Source organism: Oreochromis aureus, linkage group 5 (genome assembly GCF_013358895.1).
Source record: "Oreochromis aureus strain Israel breed Guangdong linkage group 5, ZZ_aureus, whole genome shotgun sequence".
Lineage (NCBI taxonomy): Eukaryota > Metazoa > Chordata > Actinopteri > Cichliformes > Cichlidae > Oreochromis > Oreochromis aureus.
The window spans coordinates 3,136,416-3,160,436 of NC_052946.1; the positions used below are offsets into that span (position 1 = coordinate 3,136,416).

The 24,021-nt window shown below is 39.1% G+C and overlaps 2 protein-coding genes and 1 non-coding gene across 4 annotated transcripts; 1 reads left to right on the top strand and 2 right to left on the bottom strand.

The window, feature by feature from the left end:
* Positions 1-7,746, top strand: slc2a10 (solute carrier family 2 member 10). The gene is made up of 6 exons (XM_031735385.2): positions 1-135; positions 1,366-1,521; positions 2,326-3,594; positions 3,733-3,855; positions 5,161-5,296; positions 5,379-7,746. The coding sequence occupies exons 2-6, from the start codon at positions 1,479-1,481 to the stop codon at positions 5,473-5,475; spliced, it is 1,668 nt and encodes a 555-aa protein (XP_031591245.2). The 5' UTR covers positions 1-135; positions 1,366-1,478; the 3' UTR covers positions 5,476-7,746.
* On the bottom strand, positions 7,008-24,021 carry csnk2a4 (casein kinase 2, alpha 4 polypeptide). Of its 2 annotated transcripts, XM_031735378.2 has the most exons (13): positions 23,848-24,020; positions 19,615-19,914; positions 19,412-19,523; positions 19,233-19,334; positions 18,277-18,327; positions 17,931-17,990; positions 17,585-17,668; positions 17,255-17,365; positions 16,805-16,906; positions 15,737-15,837; positions 15,103-15,251; positions 14,904-14,993; positions 7,008-8,977 (listed from the first exon to the last, which is right to left on the bottom strand). In XM_031735378.2, the coding sequence occupies exons 2-13, from the start codon at positions 19,713-19,715 to the stop codon at positions 8,859-8,861; spliced, it is 1,182 nt and encodes a 393-aa protein (XP_031591238.1). In that variant the 5' UTR covers positions 19,716-19,914; positions 23,848-24,020; the 3' UTR covers positions 7,008-8,858. The 2 variants fall into 2 exon arrangements, with proteins under 2 accessions (XP_031591238.1, XP_039468052.1); XM_039612118.1 differs by lacking the exons at positions 17,931-17,990; positions 18,277-18,327 and having other exon boundaries at positions 23,848-24,021.
* LOC116316759 lies at positions 18,087-18,223 on the bottom strand. Its single transcript, XR_004199183.1, has one exon. It is a non-coding gene; the product is annotated as a small nucleolar RNA SNORA57 (small nucleolar RNA).

The following is a 24,021-nucleotide window of genomic DNA, read 5'->3' on the forward strand; positions in this document are numbered from 1 at the left end:
TGACGACCTCTGGCGTCAAAACTTGGCCAAGAAATTCTTCTTTGCAATTCGACACTGCTGCCACGTAGCCCCAACTTCCTGGAGGGCCAGAGGTTTTCCAGGAGCATTTTTGTGTATTGTTTTCTGCTGCCAGAGGTGAGTCCATTTCTCTGTCCTACCCAAAAATATGTAAATTCACAACGGATTGCCCTGTGCGTGCGTGTGTGCGTGCCCACTGTGTCTGCTTAAATACGGTGGGAGAGATGAATAATGGAGCTACATTTCTCCACAACAGAAGAAGCTGGAGCGTTAAAATAGGCTGCAAGAGAGTTGTGAAGAGGAATTTTACGGAATTCAGAATTTTACGCAGAGGGAGAAGAATATGGTGGCATTTACGTAACTAAAAGTAAAAATGCTATTGAAGTGTTTTATAAGGAAATATTTTACTTTTTACTGTCATGGTTTTAAGTGCGAAACCCAGCCGTGCTACAGATTTCTAAACATGGTATTTAATTCCAGGTGGATTGTTATTATTATCATCATTATTATTATTATCATTATTTTTGCAATAATAGTCAGAAACAAATATAATAGTTGTATACCGTATTTACTGCCTTACTATCTAAAAAGCACAGCAAATTTTGTAACTTATGAGAGTAACTTATGAAATCATTCTAGTTGCAGATTTTAAATATTTAAATATTTAATGAATTGAAAGATTGAATGAATCCATCTTTCACACAAAAACGTTTAACAAAAAAATTAATTGTTTTAAGAAAAGTGATGAAAAGTTACTCTGTTAAACTAGTTAGGTTATTCTCATAGAAGGCTCTTATACACCTTGGACTGACATGCGCCTAGCACAAAAAGACAGACGACTCTGCCAACATATGTCAAAGTTTCAGTTAAAGCGTTAAGTTGAATCGTTGTCTTTTGTATGTTAGTTATGAGCACTGTCCAAGTTATTGATCAGTGAATGAACTGTTGAATGACTCATCCACCAGTCAGGAAAGTTTGGATGTTTCAGTGACAGTTCAGTGTTCCAGCTACTGAATACTGAAGCTTGTCAGTGATAATTAATGGCTTCCAGAGTCAGCAGAGACACAAGTGCTTTTTAACTGCAGTAATGGTGTTCCTCTCCCTCTTGATATTTCAGAGCGACACATCAAATTCTCCACTGCCCTGTCACTGTCAGGTGACAGGATGTTTGGCAGAATTACACTTTGACAAGCTAACTGCTTTCTACACAGACATGTTTTATTTCATTCTTTTTATACCTACTTTGCATGGACTCCCTAATGAAATCATTGTAATCAACAAGAGCGTTGTCATGGCAGCGGTGCTGCAACAGGCTCTGATGGGCTTCCTTTGATTTTCTGTCAGCAGGGCTTCCTGTGGGCGCCAGAGCAGGAGGACAGCACACGAAATGCAGATCATCTTTTTATTGTTTCCCATATACTCTACAGTGAATGTCTTCTGAAAGATGGATTTAGAGCTTCATGGTCTGGCTTAAATGTGCACATAACAAGACCGAAGCAATGAGTAGGTAATTTTATGTAAATTAGTTTACCACAATAAAATGCAGATCTCTACTGTGACATAAAGTCAATTGGTGTAAATATTGTGTAAAATGCATTAGCGTTGACTAATGTGATCTGCCAGTGCAAATGCATGCTTGATTGTTCTAGCTGCTGATAGCTCACATTTCACACTGAAGCCCTGAATCTACATTCAGAACTTGATTATTGAACAGCACAACATCTTTAATTACTCAAAGGTGCAAAGGTGCAAATTAAATCACTACATACACACATATGAAGGGAAGACTGAACTCCAGCAGGTTACATCTTCATCTTTTTCTGCCTCATTTGCATTTCACTCAATAGATTCTGAACATCAGAGAACCACAGGTTGATCACAGTGACCAATGTGGCTCATTTATTAGGGTACTTTCTAATGCTAAAATGCACCTGTTGATCTAACGTCATCAGCAAGATGAAGTTGTAATACCACTTGCTGATGATGTCAGGAGTTTAGTAAACTGTAAACTAACTCCTGACATCTGAAGGATTTAAGATTTTGTCCAAATAACATCATCTAAGTATGCACCAAACCAAGCTGTTTCAAGTTCTCTCTTTATTTCTAGACGCTAACCCAACAAACACAAAGAAAAAGAATGTTTCCAATTCAGTTTACCACGAATAACATAAAATGAATGGAGGCAAATCTTATAACCTTTCAGTAGTTTTCTTCTGTGTAATTCCTAACAACTGAGGTTATTTGGGAGGCAATACATTTTCTTTTATACTTTGAAAATTAACCATCTTAATTTTTCTTTCCTCACAGGTCGTCCTATCACCCCACTGGCCAGTGTGGTGTCTACTCTGGGCGGACTTGTCTTTGGTTATGAGCTGGGCATCATATCGGGTGCTTTACTGCAGCTCAAGGCTGATTTCAGGCTGTCGTGCATTCAGCAGGAGGCGCTGGTCAGCTCCTTGCTGATAGGAGCCTTGCTGGCCTCGATCATTGGCGGCTGCCTAATTGACCGTCATGGCTCCAGGAACTCCATCCTCATCAGCAATGTCATGATCCTGACAGCCAGCCTGGTTCTGCTCATCAACTCATTCTTAGCACTGGTTATAGGAAGGATCACAATAGGCTTTGCCATGTCTGTATCCTCCATGTCCTGCTGCCTCTTTGTGTCTGAGGTAGTAAGTCCAGACCGCAGAGGTTTCCTGGTAACACTGTATGAGGCTGGGATTACTGTGGGCATCCTGTCAGCTTATGCCATTAACTATATCCTGTCTGGCTCTAAAAGAGGGTGGAAGTGGATGTTTGGTCTAGCTGTGGTACCAACACTGGTACAGCTCATGTCCATCTGCTTACTCCCTTCCAGTAGTAAGGATTCTTTCAACCAGAGTCAGTGCTTTCAAAATGACAGGACTGAAGCCCAAGAAGCAGATGACTCAAAAGTGCAGTCTAGCAAGAGAAATAAGAAGGTTCAACACAGCACTTTCTACCTGTTCAAGCGCCAGGACAATATGAGGACTCGGACTGTCATCGGGCTGGGATTAGTACTCTTTCAGCAGTTCACAGGCCAGCCAAACGTACTCTTTTATGCCTCCACCATCTTCCACACAGTGGGATTTCAGAGTGACTCCTCAGCAGTGTTGGCATCAGTTGGGTTGGGATTGGTCAAAGTGATTGCTACTCTGATATCCATGGCGTTTTCAGACAGAGTGGGCAGAAGGCCTCTGCTCATCGGAGGCTGCTCTGTCATGGCTCTGTGCCTAATAACCATCGGACTCCTCAGTGGACATTCGCAGGTGACCGCTATGAGACCTTGTAATTCTCAAAACATTGATGATAACGAAACACATGCATATCACTCACCTGTTGGCAATGACTCTGTTTTTGATACGTCTCTGGCTGGAAGCCACTCTCTTTTTAAAAACACCACACAAGATAAAGATGTAGTGTTCAATAAAATCGGCCACATTTCTTTGGAACCCACTCCAGAAACTTTTCCTAAAGTCCACGGCAAAGTATTCAACTGGATCATCCTCCTGTGTATGATGGGTATTGTCAGTGCATACTCTGTTGGATTTGGACCAAGTGTGTAAATTCACTCAATATTATTTACTTTATAGATTTAAAGCTTGAAATAATTTCTGTGTATTTGTCAAGCATAGCTTTACCTCCAATACTATTTTTACCTGTGGGTTATCATAACTTTTTTTTTTTTTGGATCAGTGACATGGCTCCTCCTGAGTGAAATATTTCCAGCTGCTGTTAAAGGAAGAGCATTCGCATTCACCAACTGCTTCAACTGGGCTGCAAATCTGCTGGTCACCTTCACCTTTTTGAATGTTATTGGTGAGTTTTGGAGTTTCAATAGCACTATAGGTTTTAAAGTAGCTAGATGTTTACCTTTAGTTTATCACAAAAAATAAATGAATGAAAAAATCATAATAATTATAATAATAACATGCTTCCAAAACAAATGTTCATTACATCTATTGATTTCATGATACATGATAAATGGACTGATTCTTATATCAGTCAAAGCCCTCTATACAACATGCCACATTATCCCATTCACACAAGCACTGTCTCTATGCTTTGAAGTGCTTTCTAACTGCCAGTCACACACATTAATACTCCAATTGATGCATCGGAGAGCAACTTGGGGTTAGTATCTTGCACAAGGATATTTGCAGAGTAGGGAGAGCCAGGGATTAAACCACCAGCCTTCCGATCAGTAGATGATCGGCTCTACCTCCTGCGCTACAGCCACCCACAAAAATGTGGAACGCTTCGCTTTAGTATTGTAAAGCGAGTTACTCTCTCATTCCCACCTCCAGTTTTTATCAGATTTGCTTCTGGCTGTGGATAATACTCAAATACTACAATTATTTGTGCTTCTTGAGATGGGAATTCGTGATTGGTGTCATGCTAGCATATAAAAGTTGAAAGCTGCTTGAAAGCTTGTTAACTGTCAATTATGTGAAAATTCGGAGTGACTTGTTTATAACTGAATGGAGACAACTCTGAAAGTGTGAAATATGGAGAATTATACTTTATTTTTTTCCTTTTTTTAAACTAAGATAGCTATAATGTTGACTTTTAAATGAACCCAACCTTGACCCTAAAAGTTCAGCGTGAAATGTGATGAGCTGGGTCTCCTGTGCAGAAGGATAATTTGCATGAAGTTAATAGTATACCAAGATAAAAGATCTCCAGTTTGAAGTTAAATGTGTTGCACAAAATAGTTTAATATTTTTTAATAATAAATAAACTCAGAAAATGCAAAATACAAAATCTATAAATGCAGAATTTTTTTTGAAAGCTCAAAGTTTAACCATTAACATTACTTGTTTGATTTAAAATCCACTGTTGTGATTTACAGGAGCAAATTTCTTTTTCTTTATTTATTTTCATTATTCAAAAACTTATGGCCCTAGTTGTATGTCATTGACCTAGAACCCAACACACAAATGGCAGCCTGTGTATGTAAAACTAGTTATTGAACATTTAGGATTTTTAAAATAAAAGATTAATGTTCTTTTTAAATAATTGCTTTAGTATGAGAGGGGATCTTTAAAAACATATCAAGACCCACAAGTGTAAATATTTTTTTGAACATATTAGCAAAAAGAAATGTGTGTTTTAATTCTGCAGATATGATTGGACTGTCAGGGATGTTTCTTGTGTATGGGCTAACTGCTGTGGCAGCTGCAGTGTTCTTCTACTTCATGCTACCAGAGACAAAAGGGAAGACTCTGGAGGAAATAGACAAGGAGTTGCGTTTGAACAGGTGTGATCTGCAGTCTATTCATTTGATCAAATAGAGAGAGTCCCGAGTGATGCAATGTGAGGCCTCCACTGTTGTTTTACAGGTTTTACCACCATCGGGAGTGCTGTGGCTTCATCAGCAGCAGAAATACCTCCCCGCGATACCAGAGAGTGCACTATCAGGTTTGCACATCGGACTGAACCAAAAAGATAATGAACTGTTTAGGAAGACATCACCTCAAACAGCTGACCTGAAATCTTTAGTCAAAATAAAAGTCGATAGTTAGCGTGTGCCTAAGTTCATGAGGGTTGAACATGAATGATATAGGACTTTGTAACATGTCTTTTGAATTTAACTGGGTGACATGAGTTTTTGTTTTTTTTACCATTGTGGGCTTATTGGATTTCTTTGTTAAGGGAACTTAACAGGTCAACTATCTTTCCAGCTCTTGCTTTAGAACAAACAAACAACCTTTATTTGTCACATACACATTCATACAGAGTACAACATGTAGTGAAATGCTTGTGTCCAAGCTGCAGAGACATAGATGTAGCTGCGGCATTCCAGGACATGGTTTTAGCATCGGGGGGGGTGTCTAGCCAGGACCCTTACTGGATACTGGGTGGGGAATACAAACGTGCGAGTCTCACTCCAAAGGTGTGTAGTCTTACCACTACACTATCCAGCTGCAGGGGATAGTGGGGATGAGAGGTGACTGTCAAATAAAAAGTTTGCTTGTTTATCTCAAAGTATCAACATTAAGTGCCCTTCCCCCCGAAAAAAGTGTTAGGGAGTGCATATAGACACTGGAATTGGGAGCTGTCTACTAGAAACGTGAACTTGAGTTCAGCAGGTTTAAACACTCAACACTGTGTTTTGCAAGGGGGCAAAATGATTGTCAATGCAACTGTGTATGTGTGGTTTCACTGTCAAATTAAATTACAGCTTTTTTTTTTTCCCCCCCCATACACTGAAACAAAACAAATACCATTACTACTCCACTAGTTTACATAAGTGTTACACACAAGATTATAATGCAGTGGAAGTTCACAGAAGTCCTGATGACATGGCAACAAAAGAAATGCACTCTGGAACTTCTGCATCTACTTTATTTGTAGTCTTGAGGAGGACGGCAAATTTTTTGGACTTTTCATAGATTTTACAGCTTGTCCTACTGAATAAATCTTTCATACTACACCAAAGTAACTGTTTCCCCACCATCTACAACAGAAATGTGTGTGTGTGTGTGTGTGTGTGTGTGTGTGGAGGGGGGAGTTATAGTCCATCACAACTGGCCTATAAGCAGACACATCCTTATGGTAGACTTTTTGAATGGGAGGAGGACAATTAATGGCAGAAAAACCAACTGTGTTCCATCTATGTGAACAGGCTTCAAATTCTTGATACTGTGCAACATCTGAAGAAAAACATCCACTTCAACTGGACACAGATTTGTTTTTGCACAGAAAGAGGTAGTAGATTTTAACAAGTAGTAGAAACGGCATACATCCGATTGGTGCTGTGGGACAGAGTTGTAAACACTGAACTCGAGATGGCAACACCTTTCAAAACTGAAGTTGCACTTTGGGATACACACACATTTCTTCTGCATATTTATATTTTCAGTGTTCATTTAGCATCAGTGCATCTTTCTTAAAAAACTCTTAATTTCCAGATGTTGCATTTGTAGCAGCCAAGTCTGTGTAATCATGACAGACATGAATCAGACAGATTTACCTGATAAATAAAACACATTTATTTACACAAATATTTTCAAATACTAGTCTTCTACATAAGGACAGAAAAATATATACAGTGATGTAGGGATTTAAACTGCTCCATTGTCAGGTCAATGTATACTTGTTTTGATTTATTTGCATTTTCAGGTTTTGAAATGGAAAAAAGGCAAATGTACAGCAGGATCTAAAACTTGCACTTTCAAACTCTGGCACTAAAACATTAGGGGAAACTATCTTTCAAATGCTATTATACTCCACCGCTTCCCTCAACGTGTTGGTGAAAGCCAACTAACTGCAGGACTCTTCAAAAAGCATGTCACTCACTATACATAAGAGGTGAACTTTTCTCTAACAGTCACCAGCAGGTAGGGCTGTCTCAGTGAAAGGATTATACCTGCCCTACGCAATGCAACATTAATCTTAATTTACTTTACTTACTCTGGATTTTAAGGGCTGCAGTTCCCTCATTTAAGCACACTCCTTTTCAAATAGATGGGAGTCTATCGCATTTTGCTGTCGTTTCTGGTTGCACTTGCTTCTCAATTCTGTTTCATTTGTGGAGCGGCACGTGAAGAGAGTTGATGACAGCCCCTTATCTTATTCTTCAGTTCCATAAAAAGTTCAGCAGAGGAACATAGAGGGCCAACAATGTTCCTCCTCTGATTGTGTCCTGATTACACAAATATACATCCTCGCATGTGGCTTTAAAGCACAAAGGTGTTCCAAAAAAAAGAAGAAAAAATATACGTCACTGTACTTCATTTTGTTGGTATTGTGACAGCCCTACCAGCAAATGACAATGTCCTATGTTTTCATTCCATTCACTACACATCACACTGTCCACTCTGTGAGAAACTCCTATTAAACAAGCTTCCCACTGGAGGGGAAGGGAAAAAAAGCAATTGGTCAGCCTCTTCTTCCAAACAACTTGAGTAAACTTTGGTTAGAGCTTGAAGTAATTCAAGAAAAGCCACTTGAAGTATTTCAAGGAACTGGAAAGCAGCGCATTTAGAGAAACCATTTCTTTGAGAACCTGAATGACCCTTACCTGGCTTCTTAAAAGATCGCACAACAACACTAGAGTCGAACAGACACCTTGATGGTAGAGAACTTTTATCCAGCAGTCCACAATGTTTTGGATTAGAGAAAATAAAAAAAACAAAGGAGGATGACGTGACAGGGAGTCACATAGCAAAAGAAGACGAGTGATCTTGTTTGGTAAGAAAGGCAAGACAAAGCTACTCGGGCAGAGAAAGTGTTGAAGTGTCATTGTGTTTACATACACCTGGGGTACAGAACAGCACCAAAATCTTCCAAAATAGTGTGATCTGGAGGGTTTTTCAACTCTCCTGGGGAGGTCAGATGAGTGTTCTCATTAGGTTGTGTGTTTGACGATGTACATATATATATATACATATATGTATCTCCTCTTGGTCCTGGCAGCCAGCATCTCCTTTTACCTTCTGCTGATATTCTTATTGACCAGTGGCCTTCTCTTGCCAAACTAAAACACACAGTGGGGGAGGAATGACCATTGCTTAGTCTCACCACCCAAAACACACTTGGGGGGCAAAATGAAAAAAATACCAGATAAACAACATTCATTTCATATGTCGTGTTAACACTCTCATTCACAGGAGGGAAAAACAGCTCTTTTTTTGTAAGATAACTGCTGCCTCCAGCTCCTGAAGCGTAGTCACACCGAGTTAAGTTGGATATGGTGACGGCTGGCAGAGAACTGCTAAGACACCCCTCCCCCATCCTGACTGGGTGGTGATGAAAGTGGGAGATTGATAAGTCAGGGAGGGGTGGGGGTGTTTTTAGTGTGATTCTGGGTGAGGGTGTCACTGTGGGGCGCCAGCAGCAGCGGGCACCGGGGTGCTCAGGGCATTGGTGGCAGCAGATAGGACAGGTGAGCCAGTGAGAGGCCCCAGGGCAGTAGAGGCTGGCAAGGCAGAGATACCTGTGAGAGAAAAGGACCATCAGGACAGTCGAGCACTCCGACTATTAGCATTTCTACCTCAGAGTCGACAGAAAGTTTTCAATAGTTTCAAATTCGCATCGGAATTGATAAGAATTAACCAATTCCAATATCGATTCTGATTGGGTGCTCACTGACCTGCTTGAAGAGTCACCACCATCGCATCGCATATTAAAGACATTTGTGCAAATTAACTGCATGCTGTGTGGCCAAATGTTGGAGGTATCAGCTTTGGGGTCATTATTTTTAAAAAAGTACAGTTTTGCAGTACAATTATTACTCCCAGGAGAAAGTTTTTTTTTCTGTAAAATAACATGAAATGTATTATCTCATAATTACCTTTTAATAATATAAACCTATGGGTTAGAGTCCCACACAGCAACACAAATCCCTATCCTAATAAGACAGAGATGATATTTCTCTTAGTATTTATGTGTGAACACAAAGCCAACAGCACAAAGCAAAGATTAAAACCCAGCCCACAGTAATTCTACTTTAGACATATGATAGAGGCTGCAGCCTGACTGCTCATCAGTTTGCTGAAGTTCAGGGTCTGGCTGCTGCATTCACTCAGCTTTGGGTTCTTGACTAGCTGTGGCTAGCATGCTGCGTGTGTAGCTGCTTACAAAGAGTCAAAGTTGTGTTAATTAGTGTGAATGCTTGTAAAAGCATTCATTAGTGTGAATGCTTGTAAAAGCATTCACAGTATTGTTGTTGTAACCTTTATTATTAGTGTGAATATTGTAAAAGCATTCACAGTATTGTTCTTCTAATCTTTATTATTAGTGTGAATGCTTGTAAAAGCATTCACAGTATTGTTGTTGTAATCTTTATTCTATTTTATTATTATTATAGATTCCGTGCGTTTTTTTTGTACTCCTACTCCTTCAAAACCGTTCAACTTAGAAAAACCATTCAAACACTGTTAGATTCCTCTTCTTTAGGACATGACTGCTTCTATTTTTCTCATTTTTAACATGTATATTTTTAATTTTATTTAACTTTTTTCAACAAAAATTTCCCATGTATTTCAATGGGGAGACCCTTCAAATCCTCATTCAACTTACTCATTTTCAAACTGTATCTACTTCAACATACGTTGACATAGAGCCACCATTCAAACTTTAAAACGAAGACAAGACATTCAACTATTCAACTTGTATTTATCTTTTCAATATCTGTTATACTTTTTCTTCAGTTCCAGTTTAAGTTTCATGATGATTTTTCAGCCGTTTCAGAGTTTATAATGGGTGTGTATGGGACGGAATGTTGGGGCTAGAGTGAGACAGCTCAACTGCTAGAGTGAGAGGAGCAAAAAAATTAATCTTAAAATATTTTTTAAAACTGCTGCTGTGTCCGCAGCGTTTCTTCCACTAGTCTGATTTTACCCTCAAAACATAGCCATCGCTGTCCTCTTTCATCCAATGTGTTTACTACTGTACTAAGTGTTATGGTTCTTTCATAAATGTCACCAAAGCACAGCCTCCTCCCTCCAACTCCTCCATAGACTCCAATGTTAAAATGGCTCAGAAGGTTCGTTTGAAAATCAGAAGTACAGGCTGTCTTTCCACTGTCACCACGTCCATATATTAAACTCTACAAGCATGAAAACTGAGAATTCAGTAGACTAGACATTGCTGTCGCTCACAGTGAAAGAATTTTGTCAATACGACCTATACTTTTCATTTGGGAAGGATTTGTTTGGGCCTGACTTTTCTGTTCATTTTAAGCAGCAAAAGTGAGGTGCATGTCTGTGTGCGTGTGTATGGAGCCACTGGGTGCAGTCACTATAGCAACCAGGCTCACACCTGCCTGCCTAACGAGTTCTGTCTCTCACTGTGCCAAGATTAATCTTAAACACTTCTCTTTCAACTGCTGCTGTGTCCACAGTGTTTGCTCTACAGCCATCATTTTACCCTCAAAACGTCGCCATCGTTGTTCTCTTTCCAACACTGCGTCTTTCAAAGCTCAGAGATATAAAGGTTTTAAACTGTGTGGATCCAAGTGGAAGGATCAGATTTGAGTCATTCAGTGATTCAAAGAATATGAACTTTTAATATTCATTCAGATGTTTTCTGACTCTAAATTTTCTTTTCTCATTACTTAGGTTTTTCTAATTTACATTTAAAACATTTTCAGCTATTTTCCAACTTCTTCTCTGTGCTTGTCAGCTTTTAGCAGTTTAGCTTTTTTGTTTTCAGGTGCAGATTTCTGCATTTTTCATCTCATTCAACATTTTTAACTTATAATTCAGCAATTAATTCATTTCAGTGCATACATTCAGATTCAAGCATTCACACTGCAGTTTCTTCAGAAAATGCACTTTCTAGTTATTATTATATATTCCGTACGTTTTTTGTACTGTATCTCCTTCAAAACCGTTCAACTTAGAAAAACCATTCAAACACCGTTAGATTCCTCTTCTTTTGGACATGACTGCTTCTACTTTTCTCATTTTTAACATTTATATTTTTAATTTTATTCAACTTTTTTCAACAAAAATTTCCCATGTATTTCAATGGGGAGACCCTTCAAATCCTCATTCAACTTACTCATTTTCAAACTGTATCTACTTCAACATACGTTGACATAGAGCCACCATTCAAACTTTAAAACGAAGACGAGACATTCAACTATTCAAATTGTATTTATCTTTTCAATATCTGTTATACTTTTCTTCAGTTCCAGTTTAAGTTTCATGATGTTTTTTCAGCGTTTCAGCGTTTATAATGGGTGTGTATGGGACGGAATGTTGGGGCTAGAGTGAGACAGCTCAACTGCTAGAGTGAGAGGAGCGAAAAAATTAATCTTAAAATATTTTTTAAAACTGCTGCTGTGTCCGCAGCGTTTGCTCTACAGGTATGATTTTACCCTCAAAACGTAGCCATCGCTGTCCTCTTTCATCCAATGTGTTTACTATTGTGCTAGGTGTTATGGTTCTTTCATAAATGTCACCAAAGCACAGCCTCCTCCCTCCAACTCCTCCATAGACTCCAATGTTAAAATGGCTCAGAAAGTTCCTTTGAAAATCAGAAGAGCAGGCTGTCTTTACACTGTCACCACGTCCATATAATAAACTCCACAGGCATGAAAACTGAGAATTAGGTAGACTAGACATTGCTGCAGCTCACGGTGAAAGAATTTTGTCAATACGACTTATACTTTTCATTTGGGAGCGATTTGTTTCGACCTGACATTTCTGTTCATTTTAAGCAGCAAAAGTGAGGTGCATGTCTGCGTGTGTATGGGGCCATTGGGTGCAGTCACTATAGCAACCAGGCTCACACCTGCCTGCTTAACGAGCTCTCTCTCTCACTGTGCCAAGATCATTTTAAACACTTCTCTTTCAACTGCTGCTGTGTCCACAGTGTTTGCCCTACAGCCATCATTTTACCCTCAAAACGTCGCCATCGATGTTCTCTTTCCAACAGCATGTCTTTCAAAGCTCAGAAATATAAACTTTTTAAACTGTGTGGATACAAGTGGAGGGATCACACATTTCAGTCATTCAGTGATTCAAAGAATATGAACTTTTAATATTCATTCAGATGTTTTCTGACTCTAAATTTTCTTTTCTCATTACTTAGGTTTTTCTAATTTACATTTAAAACATTTTCAGCTCTTTTCCAACTTCTTCTGTGTGGATTTCAGCTTTTAGCAGTTCAGCACTTTTGTTTTCAGGTGCAAATTTCTGTATTTTTCATCTCATTCAAAATTCCTAACTTAAATTCAGCAATTAATTCATTTCAGTGCATACATTCAGATTCAAGCATTCACACTGCAGTTTCTTCAGGAAAATGCACTTTCTAGTTCTATTTTATTATTATCTATTCCGTACGTTTTTGTACTCCTACTCCTTCAAAACCGTTCAACTTAGAAAAACCATTCAAACACCGTTAGATTCCTCTTCTTTTGGACATGACTGCTTGTATTTTTCTCATTTTTAACATTTATATTTTTAAAATTATTCAACTTTTTTCAACAAAAATTTCCCATGTATTTCAATGGGGAGACCCTTCAAATCCTCATTCAACTTACTCATTTTTAAACTCCTACTACTTCCACATATGTTGACATAGCGCCACCATTCAAACTTTAAAACGAAGACAAGACATTCAACTATTCAACTTGTAGTTATCTTTTCAATATCTATTATACTTTTTCTTCAGTTCCAGTTTAAGTTTCATGATGATTTTTCAGCCGTTTCAGAGTTTATAATGGGTGTGTATGGGACGAAATGTTGGGGCTAGAGTGAGACAGCTCAACTGCCAGAGTGAGAGGAGCGAAAAAAAATTAATCTTAAAATATTTTTAAAACTGCTGCTGTGTCCGCAGCGTTTGCTCTACAGGTCTGATTTTACCCTCAAAACGTAGCCATCGCTGTCCTCTTTCATCCAATGTGTTTACTATTGTACTAGGTGTTATGGTTCTTTCATAAATGTCACCAAAGCACAGCCTCCTCCCTCCAACTCCTCCATAGACTCTAATGTTAAAATGGCTCAGAAGGTTCGTTTGAAAATCAGAAGAGCATGGTGTTTTTACACTGTCACCACGTCCATATAATAAACTCCACAGGCATGAAAACTGAGAATTAGGTAGACTGGACATTGCTGCCGCTCACGGTGAAAGAATTTCGTCAATAGGACTTGTACTTTTCATTTGGGAGCGATTTGTTTCGACCTGACTTTTCTGTTCATTTTAAGCAGCAAAAGTGAGGTGCATGTCTGTGAGCGTGTGTATGGAGCCATTGGGTGCAGTCACTATAGCAACCAGGCTCACACCTGCCTGCTTAATGAGCTCTGTCTCTCACTGTGCCAAGATTCATCTTAAACACTTGTCTTTCAACCACTGCTGTGTCCACAGTGTTTGCTCTACAGCCATCATTTTACCCTCAAAACGTCGCCATCGTTCTTCTCTTTCCAACAGCGTGTCTTTCAAAGCTCATAGATACAAACTTTTTAAACTGTGTGGATCCAAGTGGAGGGATCACATTTTAGTCATTCAGTGATTTAAAGAATATGAACTTTTATTATTCATTCAGATGTTTTCTGACTTTAAATTTTCTTTTCTCATTTCTTAGGTTTTTCTAATTTCCGTTTAAAACATTTTCAACTATTTTCAAACTTCTTCTCTGTGGATGTCAGGTTTTAGCCGTTCAGCACTTTTGTTTTCAGGCGAAAATTTCTGTATTTTTCATCTCATTCAAAATTTTTAACTTAAAATTCAGCAATTAATTCATTTCAGTGCATACATTCAGATTCAAGCATTCACACTGCAGTTTCTTCAGAAAATGCACTTTCTAGTGGGATAATGTAGTCGTTTCTGTCCTGGACACAATTTAAAATTTACCACTGCACTCTGATCCTTTTGTGCAATAGAAATAAAAGTGATGCCCATATCCATGCTGTAGACCGCACTACTAGTTTCCTCCTCCAGCACACAAACTGCCCAAGTGCAAGTGAAACCAGTAAGCGAAGCAGGCAGCTTTATCAATTCCAAGGATTTGAACTACTGGTTCTGTACAAGAGGAAATAAATCCATAATTTAATGCAACCACACTGTGTTTGACCAAAGGTAAACCAGGAAGTAACATTAAGAATCTGAAGTAAATTTTTACTTTAGGACAACAGTGGATATCCTTAATATGGTCGTCCCTGGTACACAACTCCCTTTTTTTATTATATGACAGTAAACTGAAGAGATTTGGATGTTATACTGTAGGACATCCATCTTAATGAAGCTAATACATAACTCTGCCATGTTGGTTGAGGAAAACATAAACCTAAAGCACAAAGATGCACAAACCCATGAGTTTTGTTTGTTTTTTAAAGAGAAACTTGGATGGATTAAAAGGCATGGGGATTTAAATTGTAGGCCAGTATACTATTGGTATAGGTGCGCGTTCTCACCAGTTATCATGTTTGCTGTGCTAACAGCAGGGTTCCCACTGGGTAGGTTGGCTGATCCGGTCACACGAGACTGATCTTTCCCAATAGGGACTGTAGAAACAATAAATAAATTACTTCTTGTCATGGCAACCTTCATTTTATTGTTAGCAGAAAAAATAAATGAATATAGATAGACACAGAGGTGATGGTGAGGGCTTACAGAAGTATGGGTGATCCATGGCCTCACGGGCAGTGAGTCTGGCCTGGTGGTCGTAGCGCAGCAGTTTGTCTAGGAAATCCAGAGCCTCGGGGCTGACCAGGTGCTGGTTCTCACTATGGACAAATCGCTCCCACCGCTTACGAGAATGCCTATTTTGGGGGGGGGGGGGATTAGTGCCTTGTGTTTGTATTCGTTTACAGCATGTAAACACAAAACAGTAAACACTTTAGATCATCCCATTACAAATTTCTGTAACATTTTGTGGCCACCAAAATGGGTATACACACATGAATGAGTAATAAGATGGGAGTGGAGAAGACATACTCAGTGGATCATCAGTCACCCAGCAGCTAAAACTCTTCTTTTGAACTGTGATATTTAACTTAAAATGTGCTATATAAATACAACTTTATTCACATTGATTCTTTGTATTGCTCCGTTCTCTTGTGGATATTTAAATGAGTTCAGTCTTTGTGGAGTTTGGTTGTGTTTGTTTCTGACTGGATTATCACAAACCATGAAGAAATTCCAATTTGACCCATCTTAGAATTACCTGACGGCATGATGCCCCGTCGCCGCCTCGCCCCCCCCCCGCAGGCGCATTTGCTAACAATAATTCAGCTGAATCTAGTACCTGCCAAGAATGTCATTGAAGCGAGGTTCCAGCTCAATGTTGTATTTGTCTATGTAGTCGTAGAGGTCTTCTGTCCCCAGCACCTTGGCTATTCTCACCAACTGCAGGAGAACATGCCACAGTCATTCAGAAATCATCAAACACACACACACACACACACACACGCACGCACGCACGCACTATAATAAAATCTATTTCCCAGCTGTTTACAGAAAACATCTAGACACTTAGTAGATCAAAACCCTATTAAAAAAAAGCTCACGGTAATATCTATAAATCCTGCTGGGAATTCATTTAATAGTCGTTAAAAAAATGAAAGAAAAAGAAACTACAGTAGTTGACTAGTTTGGAGGACAGAAAACATCAACAGCCAAAATAAATATTCTGTGTATATAGGGCTGCTCGACTATGGCAAAAATGATAATCACGATTATTTTCACTGAAATTGAGATCTCGATTATTTGACGATATTTATTTAACAATAACAATGTATTGAATAATGGCTTTAAAGATGTCAAAAAATAATATAAAATAGTGTGCAAATACTGATTACAGTGCAAATGTTTGCAATATAAAAAATAAATGAAAAATGTAAACATCTATGTTTAGTGAACTTTAAAATACTGCACAATATTTGATCCACGTCTGACTCCGCGAACCCATAATGTTTCCACACCACTGAAGTCGTTTTACCTCTTTTCAACCAACGGCATTCTTTCTTCAGCAGCCATTATCCTCTCCAAATAACTTCTGCTTAGCTTTCCGAGCTTCCCTCGGGTCCTCTTAATTGTTGTGACGCGTGTTCGAAACACAGAGAAGTGCGCTCGATTTGCCACACGGAGCAGCGCGAGAGGAGGAGCTAATAATCGGCTCAGTCATTTTTAATGATCGTTGAAAGCCCAGATCGTAATCACGATTAAAATTCGATTAATTGAGCAGCCCTATGTGTATACCCTATGTGCACTATGAAACTCATAATCTTTAAAATGAACAAGTACAGACAAAGAGCAAAAAACAATTTTAAAGTAAATAAAAAGGGAAAGACAATAATAGCTTAGATTTATTCACCTGGTCATAATTGTCATGACCATGAAAGAAAGGTTCCTTTCTGAAGATCATGGATGCCAGCATACAGCCCAAGCTCCACATATCGAGGCTGTAGTCATACATCTGAATACAGAATACATACAGTGGAAGAACCAATCATGAGGAAAGATGAGAAGATGGCTGAAACACTACTCGCTGAAATCTATTACAAAGTCTATTATTTACCTTACAATATAAAACACCTTGAGGTGACTTGATATGATTTGGCACAATATAAATAAAACTGAACTGATTTGACTTAAAATACAGCCTAGCAGTTCAAAAGGAACAAGACTGTAATTTTGGACAACAGGATCATTCAGGGTTATTCAGTGACTGACAAAGACTCAAAATTCAGTATCCACAGCACAAAGACCTCCAACTGCACTCTAGAAAAATGCTAAAGCACATGCTACTGCCTCACTGCCGTACCTGATAGTCCACCAAAAGTTCAGGGCCTTTAAAGTAGCGAGATGCAACTCTGACATTGTACTCCTGTCCTGGATGGTAAAACTCAGCCAGACCCCAGTCAATAAGACGCAACTACAAAGAAATTAAGCGATTAGCACTCAGAACCAGGGCATGTACTAAGTACAAGTAAAGTAAGTGGAAATTAAAACATTGCGCTTCAACCTGTGAATGCAGTAGAGTGACTGTGAAGAATCGGAATCCACACAGAGAGGCAAACAGAAAACACAACAGCAATGACAATGAACTTTATCATGTTGTTACATTTCCGAAGCAACGTCATCTCTTACCCACCTTACGGTGCTCATGATCTATCATCACATTATGTGGCTTCACATCTCTATGCATTATTCCCATGCTATGGCAGTAATCCAGAGCCTACAAACAATACCAAAGGGACATTGTTAAATAATGTTTAAGTTTTTCTTCCCAAGATTTCCAAAACAGCTAGAGATAATTAGATGACTCTCCCTACGGGAAAATTCATTTTGTTATCAGCATTTAAGTATAAAAAGCCGATGAAAAACACAGTCAAAGAACATTTTCCAGGGAATTATAGTGTCGTGTGTAAGGTCTTCATCTAAACAAGTATCACAACGTTCTGAGTTTGACACATCATAGAGTGAGCTGGAGGACTCACCTTGAGGATCTCATACATGTAGAATCGAATATCATAGTCCGTCAGGGTCTGGTATAGTTGCTGAATCCCAAAATTAAAATCATTAGTCTTTAAATGGCAAAGTCCTAGAGCTAAATGACAGCACCCATGTGTCACACAGAAGGAGTACAGAAGGAGCACTGTGCCAGTGATTGAGGATAGAACCAGAAGACTGTTGACTTTCTGGCACCGAAGACATAGCACTGGACTATCCTATTCCTCCATCACATACACACACGTGTACGGTAAAACATCGAGTATGCCAAGAAAGGAGGATGAAATATATTACAATAAAATGCGTGACAGAAAAATCATAGTGTGTTCCTACCTTGAAGTCTGTGTTGTTAACATGTTCAAAGACTAAGGCAGGTGTTCGGGACTGCAAGTGAGACATTTGGTCTATTTTATTTTTCGTTTGCAGTTTCATACAAAATCCAAACAATTTAAGAAGAAGAAGAATGCACAAAGAAAAAGCACTAAATCTATCTCTGTACAAGCCAAGTAGACAGCCACACTGTGAGCCTTAAATTTTCTTTTAATATAAAACATCAAAAGTCTAATCAAACTGTGGTCTCTCTTACCATAGGCTGCACAACCATATCCACAAATAATGCTAATCACAGTGTGAATCAGAGCTACCAACTTTCACTATTAAATCTTTGATGCTCTATTAAAATCAGTTTCTATTTAAGTAGAAATAACCATGAAAGACATTCTCCACTCTCACCCAGGGAGATAAGTTCTGGAGTTTTCAGCCCTCTGCTTTTTGGACACTTGTTTTTTTGTGTGTTTTTTTTTTTTTAAACTGGTCGCAGAAGGTTTGTCCAAAATCAACTAAAATAGGTACTCAGAAACTACATGTTACAATGGGGTATACGTTGTCATAAACAGTGTATTTCTGCTCTTGACTTCTAAAATTCAAAATCAGAAATCTTAATCTGTATTTGTTTTAATCTTGAATGACCATGATGGCTCAGACACAGTGTGTTGTTCCACTGCTTGGACAGAGCCCTCACTGCATTTTATTACTATAAAACTGCTTACATCTAGCCGTGGTTACTTAAGTACTTACAGACACAAATTTCCTGAGTGTAACCAATAAGCTGGCACAAGTGGTGGGTTCAATGTGCTATTGCTACAATGACACCATCCCAATATTTAATGCATCTTTTTTCTGAATAACACATTATGTAATCAGAAAAAATAAAAGGCAAATAAAATATAATCTCTGCTGTACTTGTGAACAACACCTTAGATGTTCTTCAAAATAACTATGATACTTACTACAGGGTCTTTCACTATATCAATCAGAGAGATTATGTTAGGACCTCCACGCAGGTTCTCCAGAATCTTAATCTCACGCTTTATTTTCTTTTTCTTTACAGGCTAAATGATAAAAGAAAAAGAGTTAGGATGCATAATGACTTTATGAGATATAAAAGTAAGCCTTTGTACAGCTTTACCTTGAGTATCTTCACCACAACCTTCTCGTTATTGGTGATGTTAATTGCCTCAAAGACTTCACTGTACTTGCCACGTCCTAACTTCCGCACTAACTGAAAATCATCCTGGTTTCTGTAAAATACAGTAATTTTGCAACCAAATATCAGTCTCGAACATTTCTCAACTAGCATGTGTAAATTTGTCTACAAATCAAAATATTTACCCCCATTCAACCACATGGGACTCATAGTCCCAGTACTCCCTTGGCCGGTGAGTGTTGACCTCTGTGTACACTCGGGCCCGGCTTGGCACGGGTCCTGACATGTCCGACAGCTTGGCGGATATGATGGGGAAATCTTACTGCAGCGGATGACAGCCAGAGGGATGGAGGCTGGGGGGGAGGAAGAGGGGATGGGAGGGAGGTAGGGGTGAGGGGGTAGATGCCACAAGGGAATGGGGTTGGGGGGGGGGGTTTTGCCTGAGGATGGGGGGGGGAGGGGCCACCAGGGGCAAGGTGGGAAAGCTGACAAAAAAAAAAAAAAGATTGGAACAGAAAATTAATCATCAAAGAAACCTGATTTGGACTCACACTCCTGTATTACCAACTCCATTGTCTTTTTGCTGTACATTAATCAAGCCATCATTCTGATGGCAATGCAATTTGTTTGCAATAAATACAACAAAAGAGTGGCTATTAAAATACTGGCAAAGTGTACACCTTTTTAAAGCTACAAACGTAAAAAGAAAAAACAACAATTATTTTAGATAACATACGCTAGCCTGTTTCAGTTCAAGGTTAAAGGAGCTAGTAAACACCATCAGAAGTAATCAATTAGTCAAATGGCTTTGGCCAAACCCTAAGAGAGAACATGACATCAACAGGTGGATTACAGGCACAGTACCAAAGCAGTATGGCAAACTACACACCAACTACGGTCATTAGCTAATGCAAATGAAATGGTATGTCCCAATTATAAATGTATGTCATACATGTGATACCAAGTCATAAAACTGCACTTTGAAGCGTCCTCCAAAAAACAACAAAGACACCCAATGAATCTTGTTATTGTGCTGTGTTTGTGTTGAACACAAATGACGTAACGGGACTTTCGGCTGTGATGCTATAACGGCCCCACACACATTAGGTAGTACCCAATTGTAATGGAAAATGACCGAAACCCAGTAGAATCAGTCGAATAGGTACTAGGTGAAAAGGGCTATTAGTCCCAAATGGGGCAGGGCAATCTGGCGTGTACCACACAAAATCGGTTCGGTAATAACAACGGTCCACTTGCATGCTCTACCAAAAATTGTGCTCTGGTGTGTATCTGACGGACAAAAGCCAAACCAGTTCCACACCACTGAAGTTGCACCATTTTAACAAAATAATTCTGGTTCATCTGTTTCATTCAATGATCCTTCTCATTCTCCGTCACCACCATGCTTTTTCCGCCATGTGCGTATGAAAACAAAGGCACTGCGCATGTGCGTTTTACCCATGTTCTATGGCGATATTTCATTTTCTTATCATTTCCTAACATTATACCGGTATTACCGTGAATGGTATGATATGGCCCAGTCCTAGTCCCAAACTCACCCATTTCAAATCACAGAGCACTTCCACAGTAGACTACAGGTGTATAAAAATCAAGCACAAAGGCAGGCAGACCGTTTCTACTAACATCTGTCAAAGATTTCACATTTTCAAAATTTGTGTCGCTCTCAAGAGCTCAATTAACTCCAGCACAGTAGAATGGCACCTGTGCAAATAAGTTCAGTTGTGACATTACCTCACAACTAAATATTACAGTTAGCTGTTAGTGGAAGAAATCCAGAATGGGTGCAATTCAGCCATGTACGATCAGAGTGGGGTCATTGGATGCTGAGGCACATAGTCAGCAGAGGTCACCAACTTTTTCCAGAGTCAATCACTACAGACCTCCCAACTTCATGTGGCATTCAGATTAACTAAAGAACAATGCATAGCGAATTTCATGGTAGGGCTGGGCGATATGGCCTAAAATCCATATTGCGGTATAATTTGAAGTATGTGCGGTAACGATATATATTGCGATATATTCTTTTCTTCCGTATTTCCCACATTATAAAGGCGCACTTACGATCCTTTAATTTTCTCTAAAATCTTAGAATTCGGGTTGCCTTATGTATTAATTCTGGTTGTGCTTACTGACCTCGAACCAATTTTATGTGGAACACGGCGCTCAAAAATCTGTCAAAAATGTTTGAGTACAGGTTTGGTTAGCTACAAGGCCGCACCGCTTGACGGATTGTTGGGAGCATTACGGCTACCGTAGTCAGGAGCCTCGCGGAGTAATCTGGGTCCAAAACTCCGTCCGCTTCAGGTCCCAAAGTCAAACGGACACTGCATCACTGAGCGTTAAAAACTGTCTAAATTCGTTAATCTTTAATAAAATGGTCAGCGTCACTGCTTTACCAGGTGTAACAATGAAGTTTAACATCCAGGCTTCCATGAAAACAGAACAGAGTTAGAAGTTAGCAGGAAGTTAAATCAAATCAATTTTATTTATATAGCACTTTTAAAAACAACAACTGTTGACCAAAGTACTGTACAGTAGAATAATCAAATAAATTTAAAAGGAAAGTAAAACAAAAGATAAGAAAATAATAAGAATAAAATAATGACAGACTCATACAGAATTAAAAGCCAAGGAGTAAAAATGGGTCTTTAAACGAGTTTTGAAAGTATCCAGTGTTGGACCTCTCCAACAGTGGAAATATCCAAGGAAGTTACCTCACTAGTTTCTACCTAAACATGCTGTAGCATGTTCTGACAGGTTTCTGGAAAAAAATAAAACGTAAAGCTCTGCTATCACTTCCAACATAAACGAAGACAGAAAACTAAACGGCAGTGACTTTTGTAATTTGCCGATGATATTGCTTGCAGCCGCTGCGATGCTTTCGACCAAAAACAGATGCAGCTTGATGACACCATCAACATGCACTATCGCGGTAGAGCGGTATAGTCAAAATCTCTACCATTGGCCAAATTCATATCGTTTCTACCGTATACCTTTTATACCGCCCACCCTTACTTCATGGGATGGGTTTCTATGGTCAAACAGCTGCATCCAAGCTTTACATCACCAACCACAATGTAAATCATTGGACACAGCGCTGTAAAGCATTGAGCTCAACTGGACATGGAGTGACAAATCACACTTCCCTGTTTGGCAATCCAATGGACAAGTCTGGTTTTGGTGGTTGCTAGAATTGTACTTGTCTGACTGCACTGTGCCAAATGTGAAATTCGTTGGAGGGAAATTATGATGTGGGGTTGTTTTTCATGAGTCCGTTAGTTCCAGTGAAAGGAACTCTTAACGTTTTAGTATAAAAAGACATTTTGAACATGTCTTTGACATGAAGGCCTCCAACTTTGCCAGGCCTTCATGTCCAACATCAGTGTCTGACCTCACAAATGCACTTCTGGAAGAATGGTCAGAAATTCTCATAAACAGTCCTAAACCTTGTGGAAAGCTTTTCCATTAGAGTTGAAACCATAATAATAATAATGGGATGTCACTCAAGGTCTTACGCATGTCAGGCAAACAAGTAAAAGCAACATAATGTATATAACGCCAACTGGATTTTATCACTTCAACTTTGTTTCGACTGATAGGTTGCTCACCATCTTGGGGAATAAAAAACCTTTAGATCTCACTTTCACACGTGATTGACACAGTGTTCCACAAATAGAATAGAATAGAATAGAATAGCTTTTTACCCTAACCTTAAATGAAAACATAAGTAAATACAAAAACATCCCGAATGTACCTTTCCGCATATATTCCTAAATCTAACTTAACATTAAGAAATAATTCGTCCGTCACTTATAATCAACGAAGAATCATGCACTGGGGACCCTTTTTTTTCCAGATGAACCGGTGGAACACCGGATAAACTCATGGGTTCAATAGAAATCTCGCTAACTTTAGCTAGATGGAGGAATTAAGTAGTCGTCTAGCACATTTAAGTATTGCCAAATTAAATTAACCTTTTGCACAAGGCTCGCATACCACCTTTCACCGAAAACCGCAATACTAGTTATAACGGTAACGTGGACTAGTGTAATGTTATCTTTCAATTAGATAACTTACGTACTCGCTTGAATTCGTCCGACATTCGGTAAGTCAACGTTATAGCGACTTACGTATTAAGCCTGAAGAAATGCAGTGTTTTCAAATGTAATGCGGCGGATAGTGTGTTTATCGATAGTTCAAGCACTTGATCTAGTTCGTTAAATCCAAGACCGGTATTGCTTTCTGTGTATTGAGGTTTCGTTAACTTGTGGGCTCTGGGCAGGCCCTGTCTAATAGCCTGCTAATCTTAGCATGGCTAACATTAGAACTCGCCAATTCCAACAGAAAAGCTGTTTTTGCGAAATCAACAGTGAACACAAAAATTGGCTGATATTTACCCCCTTGATCAGTTCTACGACCGAAATGCTTCCAAATAATGAGGGTTTCGGCAAACTAACAGTCCTCGCCTCCCTCCTTCGCCGGTGCGCCCGTGCCAGTGTATGATTTCTGCTGTATCAGAGACAATATGGCTGCCCACCACCACCACCTACGTCCCTACGTCCCAGACATTT